The sequence below is a fragment of the Mixophyes fleayi genome, chromosome 8, assembly GCF_038048845.1.
Source record: "Mixophyes fleayi isolate aMixFle1 chromosome 8, aMixFle1.hap1, whole genome shotgun sequence".
Classification (NCBI taxonomy): Eukaryota; Metazoa; Chordata; class Amphibia; order Anura; family Limnodynastidae; genus Mixophyes; species Mixophyes fleayi.
Genome location: NC_134409.1, coordinates 74,314,127 through 74,327,617, shown reverse-complemented (window position 1 = coordinate 74,327,617; position 13,491 = coordinate 74,314,127). Strand labels below are relative to the sequence as shown.

Here is a 13,491-nt window from a genome sequence, read left to right as displayed (position 1 = left end):
TCATAATGCCACCCGGGTGGCAAAATTTACTGGGAAGAACACTGTTGATACATATATATTTACTTTTAAACAATCTGTTTGAATCAAAGCAGGAACTGCAAAGTAGAATGTTGCTTATAACTTACATTTTTTGACACTCCTTTCGTTCACCCAGCATTGGATCACCCATCTCCCCAAGAATAGTAGCCTCCACTTCATAGTGAATGACAAGAGCTTTCTCACTTGGATGGACATCTATGTTTCCTCCTTTCACTTTCCTAAAAGTAAAAAGTAAAAGTTGACCACAAAAGACAGAAAAATATCTAAAAGAACCTTTGTCAGTAGCACAAAAATTTTTTGAAAAGCTCATGCTCTTCCATCTGAATTTTTCTAAAATGTGAAAATATATAGTAGTTAAACACTTTGCCTGATTCCTTTACAAGAATATATTTTTTTTTACACTCCTGAACTGCAAATAAACCTATTATAACTAGTTTTCGAAAAAAAAAGGAGGGATGTTGTGACAGAATGGACCACTTATGCCACCCTGTGTTAGGAACCCCTCAGCCAGTACAGCAAAACCCGGAGTCTGCTCCAAACGTCTGGTGTTCACTGTTGCCCTCAGTGGTGGGGACAGGTTTGGCTGCAGACAAACAGAGGGTCGAGAGATGTGCACTGGTTTGGAAGAACCCAGGAATAGAGTTACTGAGGCCGTAGAGTAGGAAGTGCAGGAGGGAGCCAGGGGAAAGACACCAAGTGGATGGAGACAAGACTGATATATCACTCGTGGCCACTGGAATGAATAAAGGAACAGCTGATAGAGAAGTACGCAGCAACCTCTGTACCGATGCTTGTCCGGAAAGGAACGGAACTTGCAGTGATAGGTAAAGATGATGAAACCGAACGTAGGCAGTTGCCAGGGGTAACTACAACTTACAGTACCGGTGAGAGTCCGGAGATTTAGGGGAAACAGTTCTTAGGCGGTTGCCAGGGGTAACTATAATTACAGGCACATATATGTAACAGTCAAAAGTACCTGTGGCAAGGTAGAGTCCGGATATAGAGGAAAATTGTTGAAATCTGAGCGCAGTGATGCTGCAGGGGCTGCGTCTCCAAATACAGGTAGGATGAGCAGAGGAGCTGCAGGTCACGCCGGAGCCATGCCTGAAAGCACGACTTTACCGGGGTCCAGGATATAGCTGGAACTGATGAGTAGATAGTAGAAGAGTCAGGAACCAAATCAGTTCTGGTACACAGGGAAATCCAAACAGGAGAAGAGTCAAAGCAGAGCCGAGTCGGTTCACAGGGAAATCCAATGAAGAGTAGACAGGAACGGTAACGGTCTGGTACACGGGGATACCACAAGCCGGCAGGAAACAACAGGAACAGGTAACAAGGAAAACACAAGGGAGCAGAACACCATGGTAAACATATTACCGGCAATCCTGCAGAGGATTAGCCGGCTATTTAAGGAGAGCAGAACCAATAGGCTGCAGGTGATAATGAGGAAGCCAGATGAGAGAGCTAGGAGAAACAGGCTGGCCAGGTGAGGCATAATAGAGAAATGACAACATGAATTGAGGGCAGATTCTGACAGAGAACAGACCTAACTGACCCTATCTAGCTAATCTATCTGCCTATCTGATCTACCTAAACTAATCTATCTAATCTATCTAAGAACTAAACTAATTACCTATATAAACACCCAGTGGCTATCTAAACTTACCTATCTACCTACCTATCCCTAACTAACTATCTATCTATCTATCTAGTTACTCTGACAGAGAGCCTGGCGAGTCATAACACCCTGTCTGTTGGTGCTGGGAACCGGCTGGGCTTACTTTGCCATCGTTCTCTTTTGTTATCCCAAATAACCTTATGGGTAACCGACGCTGCAAGTGTACCCAGTTACTGGTGTACCTGGGCTGGTACTCTGACCTCTTACTATGGATCAGAGTTGCTGTGGATGAATCCCCCCTGGCCCATCACACTGACCAGAGCTGTAGGCTAGCAGGCAGAGCGGTGGTACCGGAAAAGCTGGGTCCAAACCTCAGAAACAGCCGGAAACGGATTAGATTTTGAGTCTAATCTGTAGATCACAGGATTTTCAATGTGGAAGATATTTTCAAGCAGGTCTTTGAAGTGATGTTTATTTGCAGTCACACTGATTGGAAGTACCAGTGCCAAGGTCAGATGAAATCAGAAGAACAACTTTTAATACAAAACAGTGCTATTTTTCTACACATTTGAACACAGCCTCACTGGGTAAGCCAGCCCCCTTTAGGTCAGAGCTATTTGTAGAATCAGGATGTAACCTATTTACCAAAACATAGATTTACCTGCAATGCAAAGCTAACAATATTTACACTTATCTGTGATATCCTAAAACCCTGCTGTGATTTCCTCCTTATTTCGGAGGAAGGAAATCTACTAGCAAGTCAAAGGGTCTAAATAGCATGAATTATTTCTTCAGGCAGTTGCAGAACACACATTTCCCAAAGAAAGGTACAAACCCGAAACAATTCATTTCCCCACATCAAAATACACAACAGACTTCCATCCACAAAGGCTTATTGTATCAGATATATACCTCCAGAAATAATGCATCTCCTCTAGCAAGGTTAAATAAGAAACACATTTCTTCCCATGGTCTCAGAAATAAGGATTTCCTATATAAAAATATACACACTGTCAAAAATATGTGTATTGGCAATTATATAAATAAGCGCCATCTGCTATTTCCTTTAAATCAATTTATACCATAAGTTATTTATCAGTGATCCAGTCACACAAGTTGTTTTCAATGTTCAGAAAGGTTGGAACACAGTAACAACCCCCTGCTGGGCCTTTGGCCAGAGCAGGCATTTGACACTTCATCAAAAAACTTAGCATTTCCTGCTATAAGACTCCCTCCCACATATGCCTAATTGGAGATTTCCTCTAGCAACCTTACAAACCCAAACAATGACACTTCCATACAAAACACATCCCAATATAACACGATAAGTGCATTACAAATTATACATCGGTGCCTGCACCTTTGATTGAAATACATCTCTACAATAAATAGTTTCCACATGATCAAGCCACAAATAAGTTATATATCAGTGATCATGTCACAAGTGGACACTGGATCGTAGCCCAGCAACCCTGGAAAAAGCGGCCCAGTTGGCGGATCAGTATGTGGCAGTGAGGCCACACTGGCTGAAGCCCCAGATTAACAACCAACAGGACTGTACAACCAGGGGGACACCCCTCTTCTACTCACCGTCAAAAGCAAGTACCTAACCCTTCAGGTACCACTCGCCAGCCACCGCCCTGCCCATGGAAATTATCAGAAACCATCAGAGCCCAGGATGGAGAGGAAGTGTTACAGCTGCGGGAAAACCAGTCATTTAAGTATGGACTGTCCCACAGCCCCAACACCCCAGACTCGTGCCCCTAATCTGAGTCCTGGGGACTGACTGACATGCTTAACTGGCGGAGGTAAGCCAGTAGAGACTGTTTTCCATCGCTGCCAGCCCAACCAAGTGTGGAATGTCTGAAGTGGACTAAGCAGAGAGAGTCACCTGTTTGTCCAAAAGACCCCCAAAAAAGATGTGGAGCAACCTACAGCCGGTCCAAGTGGAACCCCTGCAGGGTGAAGGACTGAGAGACTCAGGGGCATCCATAACTGTAGTGAGCCCCCATCTTATTGATCCTGCTGCAGTATTGCAGGGTCGCATTGCCAAAGTTACTGTGGCAGATGGACTGGAGAAGGATGTGCCTGTTGCAAGGGTGTATCTGGACTGGGGAGATGGCCAGGAGTTGCGAGATGTTGACGCTATGGATGGCCTCCCAACTGACGTGATCTTGGACAACGATGTTGGGGGTGGAATTGTGACCGCATTTCTCAACTCTATAACCCGTAGACAAGCTGCTAACTGTGAGGGTGCCCGGTGATGCTCCTGGCCGTAGCAGTATGTCAGCTCCGGAGGCGGGTATAACTGATCACAGTGACCTCACTTTGACTGACCCTAGTCACCCCAACATGAACCCTTCTGCAGAATATCCTGACTTAGACGATAGTGAGGGCCGTAGTGAAGAGTTCAGAGCAGTTCAGCTCTCTAATCCCTCACTGGAAGGCATGAGGCACCAGGCTGGCAGCAGCCTTCCAGCAATGGAGGTGGGGAGTGTGACTTGGCATAAAGGGTTGTTGTACCGTGTAGCTAGGAAGGTTGATGGGAATAGACTAGTCCGGAAACAAGTTCAGCTGGTGGTACCACGGGGTTCTCGCACGCAACTGATCAGTTGTCCTCGAAATCCCTATGCTGGGACACCAGGGAAGAGACCGAACACTAAAGCTCCTGGCACAGAACTTTTTCTGTCCGGGAATGTCGGATGACGTTCGGGCCTACTATAAGTTCTGTGATGTGTGTCAGCATTCCTTGCGCCCCAGTGCTTGTGCTCCCCTCAGGTCCTTGCCAATAGTTGGGGAACCTTTTCAGCGAGTGGCTGTGGACATATTAGGTCCCTTGTCTGTGCCCAGTAGATCAGGGAAGAGGTACATCCACACCAAGGTGGACTACGCTACTCGGTAATCCAGAGGCTATAGCTCTTTCTTCCATAACTGCCGAAAAGGAAGCGGTCGCGCTGCTAGGGGTATTTAGCAGAGTAGGGTTCCTTAGTGAGATCCTAACCGATCAAAGTACACAGTTCATGAGTGAACTAGTCCAGTGTCTCTGGGCAAAGTGCGGAGAGCGGCAACTCCGTACTGCCCCATACCATCACAGACTAAAGGACTGTGCGAGCGGTTCAATGGCATTTGGAACCACATGCTATGGGCATTTTTAACTTCAGAGGGCGGGGACTGGGAACGCTACCTGCCGCACCTCCTGTTTGCTTATCGGGAGGTGCCGCAGGAGTCTACCGATTTCTCCCCCTTTGAACTACTATAGGGTCGCAGAGGCAGTGTGCCTCTTGAACTGTTTTGGGAGTCTTGAGAAGGGGAGCCACCCACCCAGGATGTCTCTGTGCTGGAGTATGTGTTGAAACTCAGAGATCGGTTAGAGAATCTTATGGGGCTAGCGCAGGCGAAACAGAAGACTTGGTATGATCAGGGCGCGCGTGCCAGAGTGTTTGAAATAGGGCAGAAGGTCCTTGTTCTGATACCCACACGCCAGAACTAGCTCCAGGCTGCCTGGGCTGGACCGTACACGGTCTCAAAACGCCTGAGTAACATCACTTATGTGGTGTCATTTGATAGCGACGGTAGGCGGCAGCGGACCTACCACGTAAATATGTTGAAGGCATTCCACAAGCGTGTGCAGTCGGTAGCAGCGGTTTGCTGCTTACCAACTGAGGAACCAGGAAGTGACCCACTACCTGACCTCCTCATGGATGCAGAGAGGAAGATGGTATAGAGGAAGTAGGCTGGGATGAGCAGTTGAGTGCCCGCAACAGGGAGCAGCTTGAGGCAGTGTTGTAGCCCTTTGCGACTCAGCTCAGTAGGAAGCCCGGCCGGACTTCCTTGGTGATGCACCATGTGGACACTGGTGAGCATAGGCCAGTTAGGCAACCCGCTTATCGGGTCTCAGAGGCCAAGGAAAGTATATACAAGAAAATGCTTGAGCCAGGGGTGATCCAGCCTCATTCTGGTACCAACAGCTGTGGTGTGCAGTAGTAGTTTGCAGAGCTCCTGAGAACCAGTGATGAAGGATCCTGGAGGGAGAAGTGGAGGAGACTCCTCGGGCTTCAGGGACTAGTCTAGGCACAGGCCCGTCAGTGCAAAATCATGCTGGGGCCTCTGTTGGGGAAAAGCAAGAAAGTTGTGATGTTCATCTGGTGACAGAAAGCATTTTCTCTGGCAAGAAATCAGATATAAGCATGGTAGTGAAATCTACTGCAAATACAGTAAAGACTCCCCAGGCTTTAAGGCAAAGCCTAGGCTTGTGCCCAGCTGAGTAAAATAATGTGGATTCAGCAGGAGTGTCATGAAAGCAGTGACCTGTGTAAAAAGGGAATGAATCCAGCCAGCGTGGAGCCAGGTACAAGTGTGGATGCATGCGCCATCTTAAAAACTGTGTCTTTTCCAGAATTATCTTTGTTCTTAGAAAAACACAATGAATCTGTTGTTCCTGAGGTACGGCCTGACAGCAGCAACAATGTGCCAAATATGACATCAAAGGTTGGTTTGGCTAGTGAAGTAACAACTAGTCAGCAGTTAAGCAGAAGGCATTGCTCTGATGTGTTTGATCCTAAGGAAGATGGGGAGAGAACCTCTGGGTCCAGAGTAACCCCAGAGACAAAAATTCCTGATATGGGTACTACTTCCACTCACCTTGAGGAGATCGCAGCAGGGGTTAATCCACCAGATGTTGAGGGAATGCCCGAGGAGGTTCCCCTATTGGATCAAATTCGTCAGCTCGAGTGCTTGGTGGTTAAACTGCGTCGCCAAATTAGCCTAAAAAGGAAGAAACGTAATAACGCATATAGTTCTGATCGTGCAATTTATTCTTGTGAAATTGTGGAAATGGAGTCAGTGTTGACTGAGAAGATTAGCTTAATGAACTTTCTGAAAGATCGTCTGGATCAGGAAAGACAAATGGAAACTGGTCAGCACTTAAACTCTGAGCCGTTGCCTGCTAATGTGCCCACACCTGTCACAGACAGTGTGCTATCTAACCCATTATATGAGCCCTGGAAGGGGAGCCGCCAGTGAAGGTGCCACGAGCGTCTGGTGCAGAGGCGGGGGGGGGGGGGGGGTTCGTGGGTCCGGCGTCCTCTTCCCCAGCCTCAATTGCGGCAAAGCAGCTGGATGTGAGTGGTACCCTGAGGGCAGAAAGGGTAGCGGGCGCGTCACTTCCAATTTGTCCGGTTGTACCGGAAGACAAAGCAAATCAGTCTAATGCTTCGGAACTGAGTGTCATGGCAAACGGCAGTGTAAAAGACGGCACTGGTAACTCAGTAATCGCAATAAACCCTTTGAGTGTGAATGACTTGCCTAAGTTAAATACTGTATGTGTATGATATTGCTTCTGTAAATGCTGCCTCTGATGGTAAATCTGAATTAGACAGGAGTACATTGTCTCCTGTGCAGACTACGATAGTGGAATCAATTTTTGGCCTCTGAAAGTGTCAGAAGGTAACAGGGCCGCGTTAAATGCCATAGAAATTGCAGTGAAAACAAAGCCTTGCATGCTTCCACAGGTAGAAGGGGTTAAAAATCCAAAAGTGATAAAGAATGTTGTGCAGAGTACCACTTGCCCTGGTGATGGTCCTTCTACTTCTGGGTCTGGTCAGGTTTCCACAGCTCCCTCCACAGTGGTAAATAATGGGGTATTGGCAGCGTCTATACCGGGCGTTATGTCTTATGCGAATGTTGTATCAGGCAGTTCAAAGGATAGAGTGCATAACCCCCAACCCCAGGCTCAGTCATCTGGCCAACCTTTTAAACTAAGGAATGTAGTGCAATTAAGGTATATGGGGAAGGATTCCCCCCAAGTAGGCCAGATTTTCGAAACTTAGTGTTTTTGCATTTTGGCTTTAGGGCCACCGATTTCTTTGCTTGCATTCATCCGGTTAATTTCCCGGAATATGACTTGAGCTTTATGTCATACCAAGGGCTGCAAACTTTTTGGATGAAGTGGGCTAGTCTTAAAGTCTACCCTGGTTAAATTTTCGTGCCATCCCTGTTACCCGTCAAGTGAGGGTTAAAATAACGTTGCTTGTTCGCAATGAGTCCATCCCAATTGCGGATTTAACTTACTGGCTAAGAAGCTATGCAGATGTAGTACCTCCTTTGGAGAAAGTCCCGGACGCCGGCACTCGTGTCTGGGGTGGCGGATGGTCAGCCGTGGTAAAACTGTGATGCACAGAGGCTGGCACGTGGCATACTCCATTGGCGGCCTTTATTGGTTGCGATTTCTTTGTTCCTACGGTTCAGGTTCCCCTGAACTCTTTAATTATTGACCTAGATACACCACAAATATTTGGTGGAGAGATAGCTACACCTGGTTTGGTTATGGCTGAGGGTGTTGGCCCACAAGTAGATACTAGCTCAGATTGTGAGGAGGACCACCTATCTGATGGCGAGGGAATCCCTGGGATTCAAATCTTATAGGCTGGGAAGGATGGCTTCCCAGCCTATAAGATTTGCCACCATTAATGTGGCATCCATTCTGTCCGAACGAGCTCGTTACATGGCCCTTGATTTTTTCAACACGTTGAGGCTGATTTTTTATTTTTGCAGGAGACCAGATTAGGCCGGCTTGCCAACCTACACAAAGGCAAAAGGGAGTGGAGGCGTGGGACCTCATATTGGTCTCTTGCAGCCGAGCCGTACGGTGGGGTGGCGGCCCTTTTTACAGATATGATAACTGTCCAACGAGTTATAGAACTCCAAGTAAGAAGATGTATGATTTTGGATAACAACCTGAGAGGACACGACCCAAGATTGATTAACATCTATGGTCCACAAACCAAATGGGAAAGGAAGTGTCTTTTCAGGGAGATAAAGCCATATCTTTTTTCGGCCCGGCAGAGTCTTTGGTGGTGACTTCAACACCATTATTAGGACCAAGGACAGGGAAAGTTCTAGGACATCTCTGGGCTATGACTCCATTTTTCTAGTTAGCATGACGAGGCAGGCGGGTCTGGTGAATGTGCATGTTCGCCATTCTCAAGACCTCACGGGTTTCACTTTTTATAGAGGTAGCTGGAGGTCTATTTCGAAGTCGTATAATTGGACGAACGAAAGTATATTGGTTAATATTGTTTTGCCGTGCAATTGCGATTCGTACGCCACGTAACACAGATCCGTACGCCACCTAACACAGCGCGTGGTGCAATCGCACAGTAAAATACGCACGTACACACTCGCATTACAACATTTATATTTATATAATTCATATTCATGCTAGTCCGTTACACTGTAATTTATGAGCAGATAGTATTTGGTTTATTATTAGTTTATATAATATGATTATATGTACACTTCAGTGATATTTAAGGTTCAGCTTATAGGAAAGGTGTCATGTCTAATCATATTAATCCCCTTTACATCAGCAGCTGTTCGGTGCATTCGGCGAAGAGATCGCACATTGCATACTCTAAATATTGATGTTAGGGACTAAACCTTTAATATGATATTAACTGTCAAAGACTGATTGTACTTGGAGTTTGGCGGGAAGAACAGAGCTCATCCCCTGGAGAGACCCCCACCTTTGGATTCCTTAGATTGAATCAGCCTATGATGTGTAACCCCCTGGACCCTCCTGATGCCTGGACCAATAGAAGCAAGCTATACCACCTGCATTGTTTCACTGTAACTCTGTTTGCATATAAGCAGTAGCTCTCATGTAGTGTTCAGTCTAATCTGACCACAGTTATCTATACAGATATACTGTTTTCTGGGTCCCGTGGGAGCGCAGCAAGCGCATGCGCTAACAGCGGTATGTATTTATCTTTTGGTATTGGCTGTACTGTACTGTATCTTAATATAATAATGTATTGAACTGTTAAACTATTTACATCTACTAAAATAAATCACTTTGTGCATTAGAAACACAATACAATCGATTAGGCAATGCTTATTTGAAAACGATAAAATTACTTTAATAATTTGGGGGCTCTTGAGTTTGGAGGTTACGTTGCCGGAAGGTATGCAACGCTGACGGAATTCGGTTCCTCAACAAAGGGTGGATATTGACGGACGCGTCTCAAACGGGAAAGAACGCAATGTCTTCAAAACCTGTTGTCCATTCTGTGTTGAGAAGCCGAATGTCCGCAGTTGCGTAATCTGAAGGAATGCTAACTAGAATCTAGGGACAAGAAAGAAAAATGTTTCTTTTTATTGTCGTTTTAAAAAGGTATTGCATTGCCTAGTGTATGAACTTCCAGTATTGTTACAACGTGTTTAAACAATCATATTCATAGTCTGTTATATATGTAACAGTCTACATATGTGTTAATATGTTCCTAGTCTGTTATATAAGCATTTGTTAAAACCTCTGTAAAACTACCATTGATTGGGAAATCTATTTTCTGTGCAGAAAACAAAAGGTTGTATGCGAATGGTATGCATAAAGATAAGAGAAGAGAAGAGTTTGCATACTGGTGAAAAGAAATAGATAAGGGGAGAATTTGCATACTGTTGAAGACAAAGAGGTGATTTACTATTGAAAAGACAGTGATATCGGTTGCTGCCTGACCAGGGGGACTGGATGGGCAAGGTTGTGTTGGAAATAAGAACACTATTCTAAGTAGTATGTGGATTTTTATGTAGCATACGGTGTTATAGGAGACTGCGGACCAGGAGCCAAATCGTTCGGACATGGCACGCTGGTTGCAGCATGGACAAGGTGGGTGGTGGGGGGGGGGAGGGGGGGTTAGTGTGACTGGATCACTTATAAATACCTTATGGTATAAATTTATTTAAAGGAAATAGCGCAGGGCGCTTATTTATATTATTACTTATTTATATAATTACTTAATTTTGATATTGTGTATATTTTGATATAGGAAATCATTATTTCTGAGACCAGGGTAGAAAATTTGTTTTTTCTGTTTTAACCTTGCTAAAGGAAATGCCTTATTTCTGATGTATATATCTGACACAATGAGCCTTTGTTTAGAAAGGCTTTTGTGTATAGTGATGTGGGGAAATGACTTGTTTGGGGTTTGTGTGTTCCTTTTGAAATGTGTATTCTGCAACTGTTGGAAGAAAAGACTCATGCTAAATTTATGTTAATTAGACCTTTTGACTTGCTAGTAGACTTCCTGGCTCTGAAATAAGATCACAGCAAGGTTTTTAAGATATCACAGATATCACAGATAAGCGTAAATATTGTTAGCTTTGCTAATCCATGTTTGTGTAAACACATGACATCCTGATTCTAAAAATAGCTCAGACTTCAAGGGGGCTAGCATACCCTTTGAGGCTGTGTCCAAACTGAACAAAAAGCACTGGCATGTATTGAAAAATTGTTCTTCCAATTTCATCTAACCTTAGGACTGGTACCTCCAATCAGTGTGACTGCACATAAACATCACTTGCTCCAAAGACCTGCTTGAAAATATCTTCCATGCTGAAAATCCTGTGACCTACAGATTAAACCCAAAATCTAATCCGTTCCCAGCTGTTTCTGAGCTTTGGACCCAGCTTTTCCGGTACCACCGCTCTGCCTGCTACCCTGCAGCTCTGGTCAGTGTGATAGGCCAGGGGGATCCATCCACAGCAACCCTGATCCATAGTAAGAGGTCAGTAGTACCAGCCCAGGTACACCAGTAACAAGGGTACACTTGCAGCATCAGTTACCTAGAAGAAACCAGGTATTGGATGCCGGTAAGGAGTCCGGTGGTGGCAGCATTTGTAAGCCCCTCCTACTGCGCCAAGAGGACGCATTTGGGATAACGAAAGGGAACGTTGGCAAAGTTAGCCCATCCGATTCCCAACAGCAACAGACAGGGTGGCATAGGCGGGCCATCCTGTCACAATGAGTATGGAGAAATTACCTTCTTTGCTGTAAGTAGATAATTGATCACTTTTGAGGGCAGTTTCATTGGAATGCTGGTGTTAGAAGTTTGAATGCAGAGAGTCAAAAATGGAGTGAGATGAGGGATTACAAGATAGGTGGTTACAAAATAGGGGACCAATATATATTGAGAGGGGTCATCCACAACTGGGCACCCCATTTAAATTGGAACAAAGAACAATACAACCTCAGTTTTTGCTAACTGGGGGCAAACGATGGTCATGTCATTGTAAGAGGGCAGTGCTGTAATATATCTTGAAAACAAGTTAAATTAATGTTTAATGCTCTGATCCCATTGTCTTTTTTTCATAAACATGTAATAAAAAGAAAAACAGACAAGTGAGCTTTAAAAACCAAATACAGCGGTGTACTGTCAAAAAGGCAGACATGTTCATTTGTTTACTCTCTTTTAGAGTTACCCCGGGATCACAGTTCCAAATGGAAAATTAACAGTAGAAGTACAGGTTTTGCCTACTACAACGTTAGCTCCATCCCCTTCATTAATCTTGTCATTTACATTTCTCTCCTAAAATATTGGTCATTTGTGACTCATTTATATGAGAGTTATATAACATTTGGATGTGTAAAATCAAGTAATTTACAGCAACCTCTTAAATCTCATTTATATACCTTGCTCTGCAAAATGTAATCTTATTTTTATTGCAGGCGCATGAGCCTGCATTCAGCAAAAAACGCCCTGATCCTCCCATCATATGAAAAACATTTGCCCCAGCAGCTAACACCATATTGGTCTACAACTCAAGTACTTACAAGGGCAGATTTGCTCACAAATAGGCACTTTACAAAAGACTATCTTTATATGATCATTAACTTGTCTAAGGCCTGTGTCAGTAATGCAGCCATGGACACTGTAAAGAGAACAAACCCATTGTGCCTCACAATTAAATGATGCCTATGTTTAGATCACACAATGCTGTAAACTTCAGAGCTAAACTCAATAACAGTGAATGCTGTAAATCCCTGAATGCCACAGAAAGACCATGATATAGAGCCACCTTCACTTTTAAAGTAATATGCCCCATTTTGAAAAAAAAAGCATATATATGCAAACCAAATCTCACCATTTTACACATTCACATAAATTAAGCTAGCAGCATACACCCTGGTTTTTGTTAATATGGCACAAGGCCCAGGCCAGCAAATGCTCATTTCCATAGGGCTGAAAAAAGATGCATATAATATGGCTAAATAAAAGATGCAGAATGTTTACATAGATGCACAGCACAAGCAGTACATAAAACAGTATCTGGAACGAACCAAGACAATAGCTCTCTAAAGACATGTTCACCTTCTGTAGTTCAATATTTGCACCATACATAGAGCAGTGAAGACCCCTGAGAACAAACGTCCCTTCCCCAGACAAGATTGAAAGAAACATTCACCTCTTTAGATATCTGGCGTCCTCTGACTGCATCCCTATATCACCAGTAAAGTCTGGCGAACAATACAGAGAGATGAGGCTAATATGAAACGGTGGACCGGGTATCGGTGAGGTTTGTTGATGTTGTTACCAGGGGAGGGGAACTGCCTTGATTCTAGTGAGAAAGGCCGGGTGACGTCACAATCACATGACCGCATAGAAGCAGCTGACGAGTGAGGGTAGGAGGTGCTGTGGCGTAGAAATCTGTGAGGATGAAACAAGTGCATCGTTAGAGTAGTGTTCATCCACGTTGTATGGTGTATTTTACATTTATGTTGACTCCAAAATATATCGCGAAATTCTTAATTGTATGTTGGCTATCAAAATCAAACTATTTGGAATAAAATTATGATTCGGATGCCTCGTTAGCCATATAAAATTTGATGCACAAAGTATCAAATGCACACACTATCTGGTTAATTAAGATGCATGTTTGCACTTGTTCAAGCTGTTTGTGGTGCATACAGCCTTTGCACAGTCATGGATAAAAGTTTTGAGAATGACACAAATATTATTTTTCACAATGTCTACTGCCTCAGTTTTCATGATGGCAATTTG

General features: G+C 44.3%; 1 protein-coding gene across 1 annotated transcript in view; it reads right to left on the bottom strand.

Annotated features, from left to right (window-relative positions):
• Window positions 1-13,094, bottom strand: part of KIFAP3 (kinesin associated protein 3) — a 198,182-nt gene extending 185,088 nt beyond the window's left edge. The window contains exons 1-2 of the mRNA XM_075182739.1: window positions 12,896-13,094; window positions 126-257 (exon numbers count right to left, since the gene is read on the bottom strand). Of these exons, the coding sequence (XP_075038840.1) occupies window positions 126-257; window positions 12,896-12,927 (164 nt within the window). The 5' untranslated portion in view covers window positions 12,928-13,094. The remainder of the gene's footprint in view (window positions 1-125; window positions 258-12,895) is intronic.
• Between the last annotated feature and the right edge of the window lie 397 nt (window positions 13,095-13,491).